The 14,236-nt window shown below is 44.3% G+C and overlaps 1 protein-coding gene across 6 annotated transcripts in view; it reads right to left on the bottom strand.

Annotated features, from left to right (window-relative positions):
• The window catches only part of NHSL1 (NHS like 1), a 145,279-nt gene that overhangs the window by 19,573 nt on the left and 111,470 nt on the right, over positions 1–14,236 (bottom strand). For all 6 annotated transcript variants that reach the window (XM_037842177.1, XM_037842180.1, XM_037842176.1 and 3 more), the window contains exon 4: positions 1,979–2,171. In XM_037842177.1, coding sequence (XP_037698105.1) covers positions 1,979–2,171 — 193 coding nt within the window. The remainder of the gene's footprint in view (positions 1–1,978; positions 2,172–14,236) is intronic.

Raw genomic sequence — 14,236 nt, 5'->3', positions numbered from 1 at the left:
TTCAGTTTATACATATTTTTCTCCTCAACCCTGAGGATATGCTGAGTCCCACGGGACTACAACTAAAGGGATTAAATCAGTTTTCAAGCCAGCAGCTCACTGTGCTAATGCTCTGTCCATCCCTGTTGGATTTTGCTCTGACTGTGAAATAACATATTTATTGGCATGTTTTCCCATGGAAACTTACTGAAAATCAAATTAGAGAGTCAATGTCCACCCAAAGTAAATGAATACTTGACAACTGCTTGCAGAAGCCAACGTTTTATCTCAAAAACCTTCTAGGGCTTTAAAAATGCATAATTTAAAGAAAGGAAGCTGTATAATCTATGTCAGTTCAACCAGCAAAACTGACATTTTTAAAATTTAATGTTTCTTTATGCCAGAATAAGAGAAAAACTAACCCCTTTAAGATATGCATCTGTGTATGCCTATGAACACACAGATCCAGTGAAGATGTAAGTGGATATTATATTTAATTTCTACATTTCTGCAAAATGTGAATCACTCCATTAGAAGTAAGTTGCATGTGGACATAACTCATTTTGCTCCTTCTTGTTTGTCATTCACTTTCCCTGTATGGCATTTTAAAGGCCTCCTTTGAAACTCTATTTAGTGTATATTCATCTGTTTCAAGTAATTCCTATCCACTGAGTCATTAAACAGGAGCAAATTAAAGCGCAAAGAAATGGCACCATCTTCTGTTGCAACAAGGTATATTATTGCAAATAATTCTTTATTCTTAAAACTCCAGTTACTCTGTTTTAAATTTCCTAATCTTATGATAATGCATTTTATCCTAATTCTATTAAGCGTTGCCACATTTCATAGCACAATCTTCTCATTTTGTAATATTATCTCTGGGCATTTAATCATACATAATGTAATTACATTTCTGCTGCAATCAGTCAAATAATATAATTCAATTTTCTCAAAGGAAATATTGCCCATGTATTTAATCTAGCAATAAAACATATACTTTGATCTGTGACACAGCTACACATAATAATCAAAATTATGATCTGGGTGTATGAAAAGCACGTTCAGAAAGATCAACAAAATATTTACAAAGAAAACGGATTAAAATGCCATGCTATTCCTATAAGGGTTAAGTAAAATAAATGTGGAAAATGCACGTGACATGTAAAGGAATACATGCACTCATCTGTTAAATTTATACGGAATTCAAAATGGTGCTTCAAAGCAAATTTTTAAACATCTGTAAGATTTTTAGAAAACCTTCACTAATCAGCAAAATGTTCTTCTCCCCTTCATGTTCCCCAATGCCAAGGCAAAAAGCCTTCAGCAGTAGCCTCAGAAACATGGCAAAAATGCCATGAGTTCTCATCCTAGTTACAGGTCACCTGAGTTCTTCAGATTCTGGACTTATGGGCCATCCTTTGCACAGACTGGTCACGAATGATGGCTAGTATTAACTCCAACTCTTGAGCACACATTCTAATTGTCAAAGCTATGAACTCTTCTTTTATACTCTGTGCACTGATCAATCCCCTAAACTAAGTTCTTTGTGGGTACAGAAGTGACAAGGTGGGATAATTTTTGACATCTTCTAAGCTTGTCAAGGATCATCTTGGAACTTTGTGTACCGTGTTCTTTGTCACCTGAATTACCGCAGGTGATCAAAGCCAGAGCATAGTATCCCCAAAGAACTTGAATTTCAGGGCTGGCAATTAATATTCACATTCTAGATTATCATATTCTAAAAAATTTATATTCAGAATGAATATAATTCATTCTTTTACACCAACCTTTGATGATACAGTCTTCTAAACGCATACACCATCCTTATTTCACAAGCTCACACTTATATGTTTTAGTATTGCCATTAAGCAATAGGCAGAAGCCAAACCACAGCTCTTTACCTCTGATGTATAAAGGAAATGCTATGGGCATATAATAAGCAAAAACCTTAGCCATTCTCCCAAGCATGTTCTGAGCCTGCCTGCAGAGCAAAGCGTACCAGTTATGTTAATCGGAACCACGTCGGCCTGGACCGTCTGAGCTTGCTGCCGCATCTTCTCTTCGGGCGTCGGCAGTGGAAGCGACTTGGTCCAGTTTGTCTGCGTGTTAAGGTCAGAGAAGTCACTTGAGGTTGGCGTTTTAGGTCTCCTGATGGAAATAAGCCTTTCTTCTTCCGATGAAGATACAGAACACTATGGGGGGGAGGAAGTAAGAAGAAGCTAGAGTGTGCAAATAGCTGACAGAGGCATTTACAAAGACACTACTTATTTTTAAAGAATAAGTTAAATGTATTTAAATCAAGCCAAAGCAATCGGCCACATTAAGGAACAGAAGTGATGATTTCACGAAGATCGCTTGTTATGATGAGCAGAACCAATATATAGGATTCACATTGGACCTGGGCTCTGTGTGAGGATTGCAAAAACTATGCTGACCCCCCCCCCCCCAATCTTGTAAGTCCATCTTCTTTTCCCTTTATTCACTGTGGTCAGAAACCTATGAATTTAGTCCAACATCAGAAGCCTAGCGAAGCATCGCAGCTGCAGCCAGCCTTTCCATTTTTATGAAAAAATTTAGTTTTGTTCAAAGTTATTTCTAGCCTCCAACTTATTTCCTTCAGGTGCTGACCACAAAGAACATTTCTAAAATGAAATAGCTATTGTTCAGCCATTTTTGCTTCTCCAAATCATTTATATGGGAAAAAGTCAGGGTGAAATTGTTAAATTCTAAGAAGCTGACGACAGCTCAGTTCTGGGCCTTATTGGAATTTCACAGGATTGTTTCTAGCAGAGGCTGTTTTGATTCAGATGAACATTCTAACTGCAGAGCTCCTCTTTAATGCCCTTCTTCCCATAACACCTTCAAAAGCATGTAAGGGGAAAGTTGCTTTGGACAGCATTCCACGCTGGACTCCACTGCAGTGCCCGGCAGCTGGTTTGGTGACAAGGAAAACCTGGGAACCAAGAGCAAGTGCGCTGTGCTTAGGAGCAACAAAGAAGGGTAGCTGATTGTACTGGTTTTTATATATTATGTCCCCCAGAAAAAGCCATGTTCTTTGATGCAATCTTGTGGGGGCAGACATACTAGTGGGGATTAAGTTGGAACATTTGGATTAGGTTATTTCCATGGAAATGCACCCCACCCAACTGTGGGTGATACTCTGACCGGATGATTTCCATGGAGGTGTGGCCCCGCCCATTCAGGGTGGGCCTTGATTAGTTTACTGGAGCACTATATAAACTCAGACAGAAGGAGCGAGCTTGCTATAGCCAAGAGAGACACTTTGAAGAATGCACAGGAGCTCAGAAGAGGAGCTGCAGATGGGAGACAGTTGAAGACGGCCATTGAAAGCAGACTTTTGCTCTGGAGAAGCTAAGAGAGCAACTAAAAGTGACATTTTTGAGGAACTGCAGCCTAGAGAGAAACATCCTGGGAGAAAGCCATTTTGAAACCAGAACTTTGGAGCAGACGCCAGCCACGTGCCTTCCCAGCTAACAAAGGTTTTCCGGACACCATTGGCCATCCTCCAGTGAAGGTACTGTATTGTTGATGCCTTACCTTGGACACTTTATGGCCTTAAGACTGTAACTTTGAAACCAAATAAACCCGCTTTATAAAAGCCAGTCCATTTCTGGTGTTTTGCATCCCGGCAGCATTAGCAAACCGGAACACTGACTTTTATGGGGAGATGGCAGTTTACAGTCACAATAAATGCAGAAGAACCCTTCAAGTCCAAAGCATCCAAAGGGAATGCTCTCTTAGGAAAACAAGGCATTTAAAGAATGTGGAGGAATAAAAAGCAATGAACCTTCCCAAAAGGAAATCCTGTGGAACCAGTACCTGGATCAATTCAGAACCCCTGTCCCATCCAACCCCATCCCCAGGCTCCCAAATGAGGGTAACAGCTATCCTGACTCCCAACACGCCAGCTCAGTTTTGCCTGTATTTCAACTACATATAAAGAGAATCATAATGTATGTTCTCTTTTGGGACCTTCTTCTTTCACTCAACTTTATGTCTGTGAGGAGTGGTCTATTTCAAAAAGCATGTTCTGATGCCTTTCTGGGTTTATTGCAAGGTTCTAAGAGGACATGGACAAGAAAATTTTCAGGAATGAATTGGTAAGAAAACTCAAGCACATAGAAAAACTGTTGTCACTGTTTGCTGCTACTGAATTACTCCTGCTGCAAAAAATCTGCATCTGTTCTACAACTACTAGAGGTTCACAGATCTGAACTAATAGGGGATGGTTGCCCTTGACTAAGACTCCAAAGATCTGGCATCTATTCACGCTATACCTTTCCGGCCAAGCAAGTGAGAAGGCGTCCCTTTGTTATCGAGCGGGGCCAGCCCAGGGGTCACTGCTGGGACCTAACGAGATGACATACGTGGACATGTTTTGAAGGTTAAATATCATGGATACAAGGCCATGGTCCTCTGACCTTGACTTCAGAATATCAAAACCATGAACTGACAATTACCCACTTTGTTATACTGCAAGGAGACTACAGACAATAGAAATATAAAATTAACGATAGGATCGGATATCTCAATATGTTTTGACTTACTATTCCAAAGAAAATATACAAAATGAAAGACCTATTTTCTTTTCCATTTAAGGGAAATATGAAATATAATATTTGTAATTAAAGTGAAAAATCAATGAACTCAATTTATAAACTGAGCATACCATGGATACTTACTATGATACTAAATTGTACCATATCTGCATTCCTCACATTTGATGGCGTTCTGTCAACTTTACATGCATCATTGAAAGACAAACAGCTTTTTCATTCAGCTTCAGTAGCTGAGCCACATCGAAGTAAAGCAATTCTTTACAACCTCTTTGCAGCTGTGACCCTCCCATTACATTTAACTGACAGCATTTTCTGTCTCTACTACCCTCATGTGCAGATACCCCCCATCCCCACACAGACAAGTAAATTAAAACTAATTTTATTAGAGGATTTCATGACAGTGCTTGTGATAAGCCACATGTAAGGCTGGATCTCAACCTAGTAAGTTAGATGGTCATTTGATTTTCTGATATGTTCACATATAAATGATCTTTCGGGTTGCACTGAAACAGAGCATAGGAGTTGGAAGGAAACAAGAAGCCAATCGTAATCAAATTAAAGTTTAAATGCAGGGACGTCCTCTGGAGGAGACGCAGGAGGTGCTTCTCCACCCCCTCTACATCTCGATGACACTCTTCTGCCACTAACCCACTTTCCCTTAGCTGGCTGCTGGTGTCACAGTGGATAATGATCGCAAGGAGAGAGCACTTTACCATGCCAATGGGCAGCCCCAGGGTCTGCTCCAGCATTGACAACTGATACAGATAATCCATTTTATAAAGCTCTCCCTTCTCTTCCAAGAAAATTCCCCAGACAAGTAGGGCACCCATGCAGTTACGTGCAAATGTGACTGTCACACAGAGCCACAATCTGCTAAAGAAAAACACAAACCAGGAGGGCAAGACCTCCAGGCTGACAGGGCTCCCATCCCTGCTGTGACTCCAGGCCTGGCCATGGCAGCTCGCTGGCGGAGCCCGTCCCGGTGACTCCACGCAGTGGGTATTCTCACGCTCTGGATGATGACATTCACCTCATAAGGGGTCTCCATGCTTCTGCACTTCTGACCACGTTTCCCCCTTAACAGTCCACTCTCAACACAGCAGCCAGAGGGATCCTTTAAAAATGTAAGGCGGATCAGGTCTCACACACACACACACCTGCTCACACCTGCTTACACCCCACAAGCCCCTACTGTCATCTCTTGGACCTCACCTCCTCCTATTCTACCCCTTTTAATTCTGCTCCGGCCACCCCGCCCTCTGTGCAGTCCCTCTTTGCACCAGGCAGCTCCTGCCTCTGGACCTTTGCATGTGTCACTTCTTCCCTTAGACCCCACACAGGTGGGCCTTCTCTCCCTCCAGGTGTCTGCTCAAGCACACCCTCCTTGCTGAGGTCCTACCTATCTGTCCCGTCTAAAATCTCCACTCCTCCCCTACAGGCTACATCCACCCCCTCCCTGGCTTTCTTTTTCCCTTTCAGTACATATCACTAATATATACACATTTTCTTAGCTTGTTTCTGTCTCCCACAGGGACCTGAGTCCCACCAGGGGAGAGCTTTTCCTCTGTCCCCCACTACTGCCCAGCTCATCGAGTAGTGCCCGGCTTAGAGGAGGGACACAGTGTCTGCTAAACATTTTCCTAATGAAGTAATGAAGGGAAGAAGAAATGCTGCTGCCCTAGAAACTTTAATTCTTTGAATCAAAATTCCACAGAAAGCTATTTCAGAACTTTAATGACAACAGTCACCATTTACAAACTGATTGCTAGAAGCCTGTCCCGGCTCATGGGCTTCACAGCAACTGTGGCCTCACTGAATCTGCACAGGGTTAGCCTCAGTTTATAAATCAGGAGATGGAGGCAGGAGTAGTCAAGGAACTTCACTTTTGGGAAGGTCACAGTGTGCAACTGGGTTAGAACCCAGACTCGGCCCCAATGCCTCTGCTTTTAAACGGTGTAAAATAATAACTGACAATATTTACAACAAATGACTGGAGCTCTCTGGTTCAAAAATAAAATCTCCATCTGCATCTCTAAATAAGAACAGAACCTTTTGAAAAGCCAGCAGCATGGATGGAACTGAATTCTTTGGAGTGAAAACTTTCTGTGCCAGCACCCTGCCTCTATCCCCGGCCTCTGCCCCCACCTCTGCCCCCACCTCTGCCGTGTGTTCTGAGCGGCTCCCTTGATCTGCCTGTGCCGAGGACAGAGCTTGTGGCCCATGCAGTGTCATCGCGGTAATGCAACCTCTGAACGCAGGAGGAATTACATCCAGGACTGAGTTGTAAATCGCCTTGCTTTCGGACCTGAAGGGCAGGTTTTTAGACCTGTTAGTGGATCAGTAACATGGGTCAAGCCCCCCTTCCTTGGCCCTGGAAGAAGGGAGGGTCACAAATGGGACAGGAGCGATCCTGGCTCCTTGGAACCCAGTGATTAATTTAGAAACAGCGACCCTGCGACACCACGGCCGCCTGGTGGCTCTGGACGCCGGGAGGCCTGCACCTCGGGGAACACCAGGCCGTGCCTGAAATCAGACAGACGCCCACCAGATGGACGTGGGGCCTGAAGACACTATCTGCCGTGGGTTGAACCGGGTCCCCCAAAGACACACGTCAGTCCCAGCTCCCGAGAGTGCACCTTATTTGAAAGAGGGTCTCAGAAGATGCAACAAGTGAAAATGAGGCCAACTGGACCAGGGTGGGCAGACGGAGGAGCCAGGTGAGACGGGGCAGAGCCGGGAGCCCAGGGGCTGCCCCAGAAGCTGGGACAGGCGGGGAGGGATCGCCCCTGCGGGTTATGGACGGGGCACAGCCCTGCCACCACCCTGGTTTTGGACCCTGGCCTCCGGGACTGTGGGACAGCAGGTTCCTGAGGTTCCTGGATGTGACCCTCTGTTAGGGCAGCCCCAGTCTCCCGTCCGGGCAGCCACAGCACCCAGCAGCCGGCCGCAGAACCCAGCCCTGCCTTGGCCTTTTCTTCTTTTATTTGCTAGGCTCTTTCAAATCAGAAAGCCCACTTTTAACCAGAGCAAAGTGTATCATTCATTCAGTAATTATTACATGAAAATAGATGCAGAATAGATGAAAACTATACTGAACCTATTGAAGAGGACACCGCGTACACTCACCCCTTTCTGCAGAATGCTTGCACAGTCTGCTGTTTTTCCTCCCAGAATTAAATCTCTTTTGGGTTGACTCTCTTGGTTTTTAAGATCCTGGGTAGTTTAATAACAGGCCTGAACCTTCGCAGTCTTGTTTGGCTCTGTGCCACCCCTGACTTCCATGTACCTAAGCACGAGAGAGCCTGACTTCCTTCTGTGCTCGCTTTGTTCCTTTTACTCATCTTTTCTGGAGACAACACATTTTTTAAAAGGGGAGGGGGACGGATGGGAGGGATCATAGACTACAGCCCCTCCAGCAACACCTGAGGCCGGAAGGTGTGAGGTGGCTTCTGCATCTAAATTATTCAATAACTTTAACTGTTCCTTCCCCCCTATTAAATATTCTTATATTCGTTCCTTTACCACAAACCTCATTCCTTTATCAAGGGCTCTAATATTTCTTAGCATATACTGAATTATAACACTTGAGATTTTGACTATCCCACATTAAGTGATATTTTCCTAAATTAGGAATTTCCTAAACTCCTAAAAACAGTGAAAATATTCAATCAGAATGTAAACATTTAAAGTAATATGGTACTTGGTTTCTAATCATCTTTTTAGTATAATAAACAACATACACAAAGTATATAGCATAACAGTGATTATTCAAGAACTCAGTACCCAACCCATGACCTAGAATATTGCCAGTTACCCCCGAGCTCCTCCCTGCTCCGCCCAGAGGTACCCACTATCCAGAATTTTGTGCTCATTATTCCTTTACTTTTCGTTATAAATGCACATGTGTACATGTATCTAAAGTGTATACTTGGATGTGCTGTGACCTTTGTGAAAATGGTATCATTCTTCTGTCTAGTGTTTTTCACGCAACATTATGTTTTGAAGACTCATCCATGCTTCTGGGACCGGCCGTAAGTCACTCGCCTCACTGGCTGTGACCCTCCGTTCATACCGCATTTATTCCTCCATTCTTCTCTACATGGACAGTTGGGTTGTAACAGATGTCATTCTCGTTACTCATCGATGCACAGCGCCCCGCAGGCGGCAGCCAGGGCCCTGCCCCGTGGGCTCACTGCAGGAGGGACCGTGGGCATCGGAGCCACGGGTCCAGATTTAAGCCCCAGGTATGCTTGCACCTTGACTGTGAAGATGGCTTCGCGTGTGCACACATGTCAAGACTCATCACACTCCACACTTGCAGTGTGTGCACAAACTGTGCTAACTACACCTCAACAAAGTGGCTTTCAAAAAGGAGAGTGGTCTCGGTTTCTGTATTTAAAAGCGATGTCATCTTCAGTCATTGGCCTAAACTCTCCGAGGTTCTGTTTCCTCCTCCGTGACGTGGGCACCGTTGCAGCTAGCTTGTGGGGCTGCTGTGCGTCCTAATTACACCCGCATGCGGCACCAGCACCGTCTCCAGGACCCGGGCCTAACGGTGCCAGGGGCGTGACTCCACATGGGGCTGCAGAGACCCAAGAGATAAGGATTCCCTTCCAGATGGGAATAGAGCCTCCAGGGGCCCCTCACAGGGCTGGGTGCACAGAGGCCTGGAGGTGACCAGACTGATGTCCTCTTCCAGGCCTGCAGTGTCCAGCTAAAAGTGCCATGTTTTGCAGAGCAGTGAGCACACGGAGCCAGCACGGCCGCCTCTATGTCCACACAGTGCCCTGAGATGACTCAGTGATAGATGGAGTAACGCGTGATTGCCCTGCGAGTCATCATAAAAAGATTTTCCAGACTGTCTGCTCCCCTCGGCCACGGATGTGTCTGTACACTGAGACCAAGCAGCACTTAAAAGGTTTTTGAAAAGAAGAAAGAATGAGTGAATCAATGAGTGAATGCACGACACATCAAAGATGGGATGAGCAGGAACGGGCATGGGCACCGTGGGAAGGGCTTTGGCCCCGATGTAACCTTACCATTTTTTTTTTACCCAAAAGGGTACCATGAGGCAGAATGGAAAGTGAAGAGGCCATGTCCAGAAGTGATTTTTGCATTCCTGAGCCCCAGTTTCAGTTCATTCAACAACAGGAACAGTGATTAGAATATCTATTCCCTGGGAGTCCTTGTGGAAAATGAGATAGAATTTGTGTACATTCTCTGGAAATGTTGGAAAGCTTACATTAGGAGCCTAACAGCAGGACTCCAGCAGTTCTGCCAATAGGAAATCTTTTTGGAGCAGCTGAGCCCCCTCAAATTTGTTGCTTTAAGGCAAGAAAGTCTAGGTGCCTGGAATGAAAGGCTTAGACCTTGGCTTAGGCCAAATTTTCATTAAAACAAACACCATTCATTGTGTCATTTCCACCAGTCTAGCTGGAAAAACCAAGCAGTTTAATAATATGAGTTATCATTAACTGAGCATATACTGCATGCCAGGCAATGGGTTTTATGTGCATGAGTTCACTGTAACTTCACCAAAGCCCTCCAAGACAGAGGCCGAGTAAGTGTCGCATTACTCGGCATGTGTGTGAGAGTGGAAGGGGTGCTATGAATGATTACACAAGTGGCAGCCGCATGCAAGGGAGGGCTGTCCGAGCAGAGCAAAGCACGTTGTCTGTGTCTCTTTGCAGTGGAGGGAACCGAAGCTCACGGGGGCAGCCGCCACGCAGGCCACCCTGCACCTGCAGTGGAGAAGCTGCCATGGCTGTGCGCGACCATCGGCCACACAAGCTTCCCAGGGTTCCGGTTACAGCAGCAAGGCGATGGCCCTTTTCCTGTCTTCCAAGTCCTCCTTCGATTTGAAATTTTTCCATCAATGAGACCTTGCACAGAACCCAAGGTGCCACTTCAAAGAATAACAAGAAGTAGAAAAGAAAATTCCGGTTCTCTCCATACCGTAACAGCCCACTGTTTACTGCCAAGATCCCGGTGTAATTCCTCTCATCGGTGGTGGGTTTTACACAGGAGATTGAGTAACTCGTGATTGACAATCTCCCGCTGAGACAATGAGGCCTCTGTGGACGAGTCGGCGATTTCAGGAACATACGGCCAAGGGGTAACTACCCACAGCGGCAACTGGAGAAATTCCAAATCCACGCACAGCAAGGATTTCTGGCACCTGTGACAGAACTGCCTTCAAGCACCTGAGTAACCCGTGTGCCAGGGCCTGGTACATCCTGCCCGAAAAAGCCAAGCCAAGGCTAGCACAGCACAAAGCAGCGACTTACTCTTTGATTTTGTGACAGAGTAAGAAGGTATTTTGTGGGGATTTCCAAATCCCTCTACAGACAGCATTTTTTTCACCCACCTGCTGAAGGTGTAGATGACAGATACGTAATAGATACAGTGGGAAACACCGTACATGTTTTTTTCTTTGCAGCCAGCATCACCACTTTGTGTAGCAAAGATTTACCTGGATATTATCAGCAAAATACTTGTCTTCACACCGTGAGCACATGACGGGGTCCTGCTTGGTAAACGTTTAGCATGAGGATAATTATTCTGGAATCAGCCAGTATAAATATGCAGATCAGCTGTCCCCTAGTTCTCGTTTCTAATGAATAGGTTCTCAACCTCAGCCTCATGAGGAACTCTCGTTGTAGGAGAGTGTTTCTGTCCTAAGCACATGGTAGATGCTTCATATTTGCTGAATACAAATCAGACGTTCTTTAAAAAGATCGATTGTGAAGTTGGGTTTTTGTGACCAATATTGTCGACTTGTCCGTCTCTTCTGCTATATATTCCTCTGCTCTCTTCATCACCACCCACCCCCAATGCAACCTTGGAAATTAGAAAGAAAAGGGTTTTTCCAATAGATTTTTTCTTCCAAAGTGATTTTACACCCTCTGGATTTAAAATGACCACAAACCATTAGAGCGACTTGAAGAACATGACTTGGAGCTGGGGGCGGTGGTCTGAACATGAAGATCCCACTGGCTGAGGCCCCAAATTTCTGGATTCCCATCCTATTTCAAACACCAACTTGACCAGATCCTCAACCCACAAATATTTAGGTCTTTTTCTGGACTTTAAATTCTGTTTTTAACATTCTCTTTTTCCCATCTGTGTGTTCAGGTGCCTCGTGGGAGGACACCTGGGCCTGCAGGTAATCGCACCTGGAAAGGTGACACCCCACTCTCCCTGCTCAGCTGGTTTAGGGTTTTCTTTGCTCCAAACTTCAGATGCAGCTTCTCTCGTCCTCCCCCCATCCAAGAAGAACCCGCCAACCAAAGCAAAACAGAACAAAACTATCAACATTTTTTACTGGTATTGTGTGATTTCTATACATTAACTTGGGCAGAATTGCCAGCTTTTTGATGTTGAGTCCTCCTAAGAACATGCTATATCTTTCCATTTGTTCCCATCTTATTTGTGCTCTTCTTCTATAATATTTCAAAGTTTTCTTCATGGATTTTGCACTTTTCTTATTAAATTCATCCCTAGTTATTTTGTCTATTATACCTGTTTTAAATAGATGTTTGTCTATTCTATCTTTTAACTTGCCTTTGTAGACATGAAAGTTACTGATTTCTGTAAATTGATTTTACACCACACTACATCAGTGAATTATATTATTTATGGTAGTTTTTAAAATTTCTTCTCCTGGATTTACCAAGTACACAAATTTACCACCTACAGAGAGTGATAATATAACCTCAACCATTTCCATTTTTCTACCTCTTACTTTTGGTTATCCTGACCGCATTGGTTCTTCCCAAACAGTGTTAAGTAATAAAAGTGATAGCGAATGTCCCTGTCTTACATCTCATTCTAAGGAGAAGGGCCAATTAAAATTTTGCTGGGACGAGTTGGCAAGATGGCAGCATAGATTGGTGTGGAATTTAGTTAGTCCCCTAGAGCAACTAGTAAATAGCTGGGAACAACTAGAAAATAGTCTGGAACAACTGATGGGAGGATAACCATGACTAGACAACATCATACACCAGTCAGGAATGGGTGGAACAGCTGAGATCGCAGCACAGAACTGTAAGTAAAGCTCCCCAAACTGCGGAGCTGGTGCCCCTCCCCCACCAGCACAGCAGGCTGAGCTGCAAAACTTCACTGTGGGAGAAAGAAGCAGAACCTGCTGGGAGCAAGGGACTATAGCTCAACTAATCTCCAACTTTGATTTTAATTAACAAATGTGGACTACTGAACACATGCTATGAGCACCGATAAACCCAGAGCAAGCAGGAAAGGAACCCAGAGGTTTATCCTGGCAGAGAGGAGGCGGGGCTAATGGAAAACACATATATATATATTTGAAGAAATAAATAAAAAACAGAGTCTTTTGGAGTCTGCTGAGCTCAGAATACTGGAAAAGGGCTATGTCCCAAGAAAGGGGCACACAGAACCAGGTACCAACTGTGTGCGATTCTTGCCTGGTGAAATGTAGGGCTGGGAACTGGCTCTGAAAAGGGGACTTCCTGCATTTTTCCTTTGTTTTCCCCTCTCTTATTCTAAGTAGCTCATTAGGGAGAGCCTCAGGCAGTTTCAATTGTCAGCACTGACCCAGGCTAGGATGGAGTTAAGATAGTCAGAGAATCAAAGGAAAAACTCAAGTGAAAGATACAATTCAATAAAGGGCTTATCTTCCCTAAGAAAATGGGGGGGGGGGGCAGCTAAATTGGCGGCCCTCTGTCAGAGAACTCAGACCCCAGGGGCTGGGGGAAACAGAAACAGCTTAAGCTTGGCTTCTGACAGCCTCAGTCTCTGGCCCGGATAAGGTCCACTGAGAATTAAATACACCAGACCTCTTTACCCTGGTGGTGAGCTGTGGGCTGACAAGCACCACCTGCTAGCCAGCATAGAAAAAGCAAAGCATCTAGAGGCCTCACAGCAAAGTCTCACAATCTTCTGGGTCTCAACCTCAGGGAAACCTGATACTGAAAACAGCCTCCTCCTGAGACCTGGGCCCATCTGGTCTGGGAAAGTCTGATTGAGGTAATCAAGGAAACGAGATGTCTAGACAACAGAAAATTACAGATCACACTAGGAAAAGCAAAGATATGGCCCAGACACAGGAACAAACATGCACTTCAACTGAGATACAGGAATTGAAACAACTAATTATTAATCAACCAAATCTAAATCAATTAAAAAATCAAATCAATGAGTTGAGGGAAGATATGGCAAAAGAGATGTGGTATACAAAGAAGACATTGGGCAAACATAGGGAAGAACTTGAACATTTGAAAAAAACAATTGTCAGAACTTACAGGAATGAAAGGACAATGGAGACCTACAACAGCAAATTTGAAGAGGAAGAAGAAAGGATTCATGAAATGGAGAACAGGACATCTGAAATCCTAGACACAAAAGAACAGATAAGGAAAAGATTGGAAAAATACGAGCAGAGGCTCAGGAAACTGAATGACAACATGAAGCACATGAATATATGCGTCACCGGTGTCCCAAAAGAAGAGAAGGGAAAGGGGCAGAAAGAATAATGGAGGAAATAATCACTGAAAATTTCCCATCTGTTATGAAAGACATAAAATTACAGATCCAAGAAGCGCAGTGCACCCCTAACAGAACAGATCCAAGTAGACTGACTCCAAGACACTTAATAATCAGATAATCAAATGTCAAAGACAAAGACAGAATTCTGAAAGCAG

Source organism: Choloepus didactylus, chromosome 7, assembly GCF_015220235.1.
Source record: "Choloepus didactylus isolate mChoDid1 chromosome 7, mChoDid1.pri, whole genome shotgun sequence".
Classification (NCBI taxonomy): Eukaryota; Metazoa; Chordata; class Mammalia; order Pilosa; family Megalonychidae; genus Choloepus; species Choloepus didactylus.
This window is presented reverse-complemented; position numbering and strand designations above follow the sequence as displayed.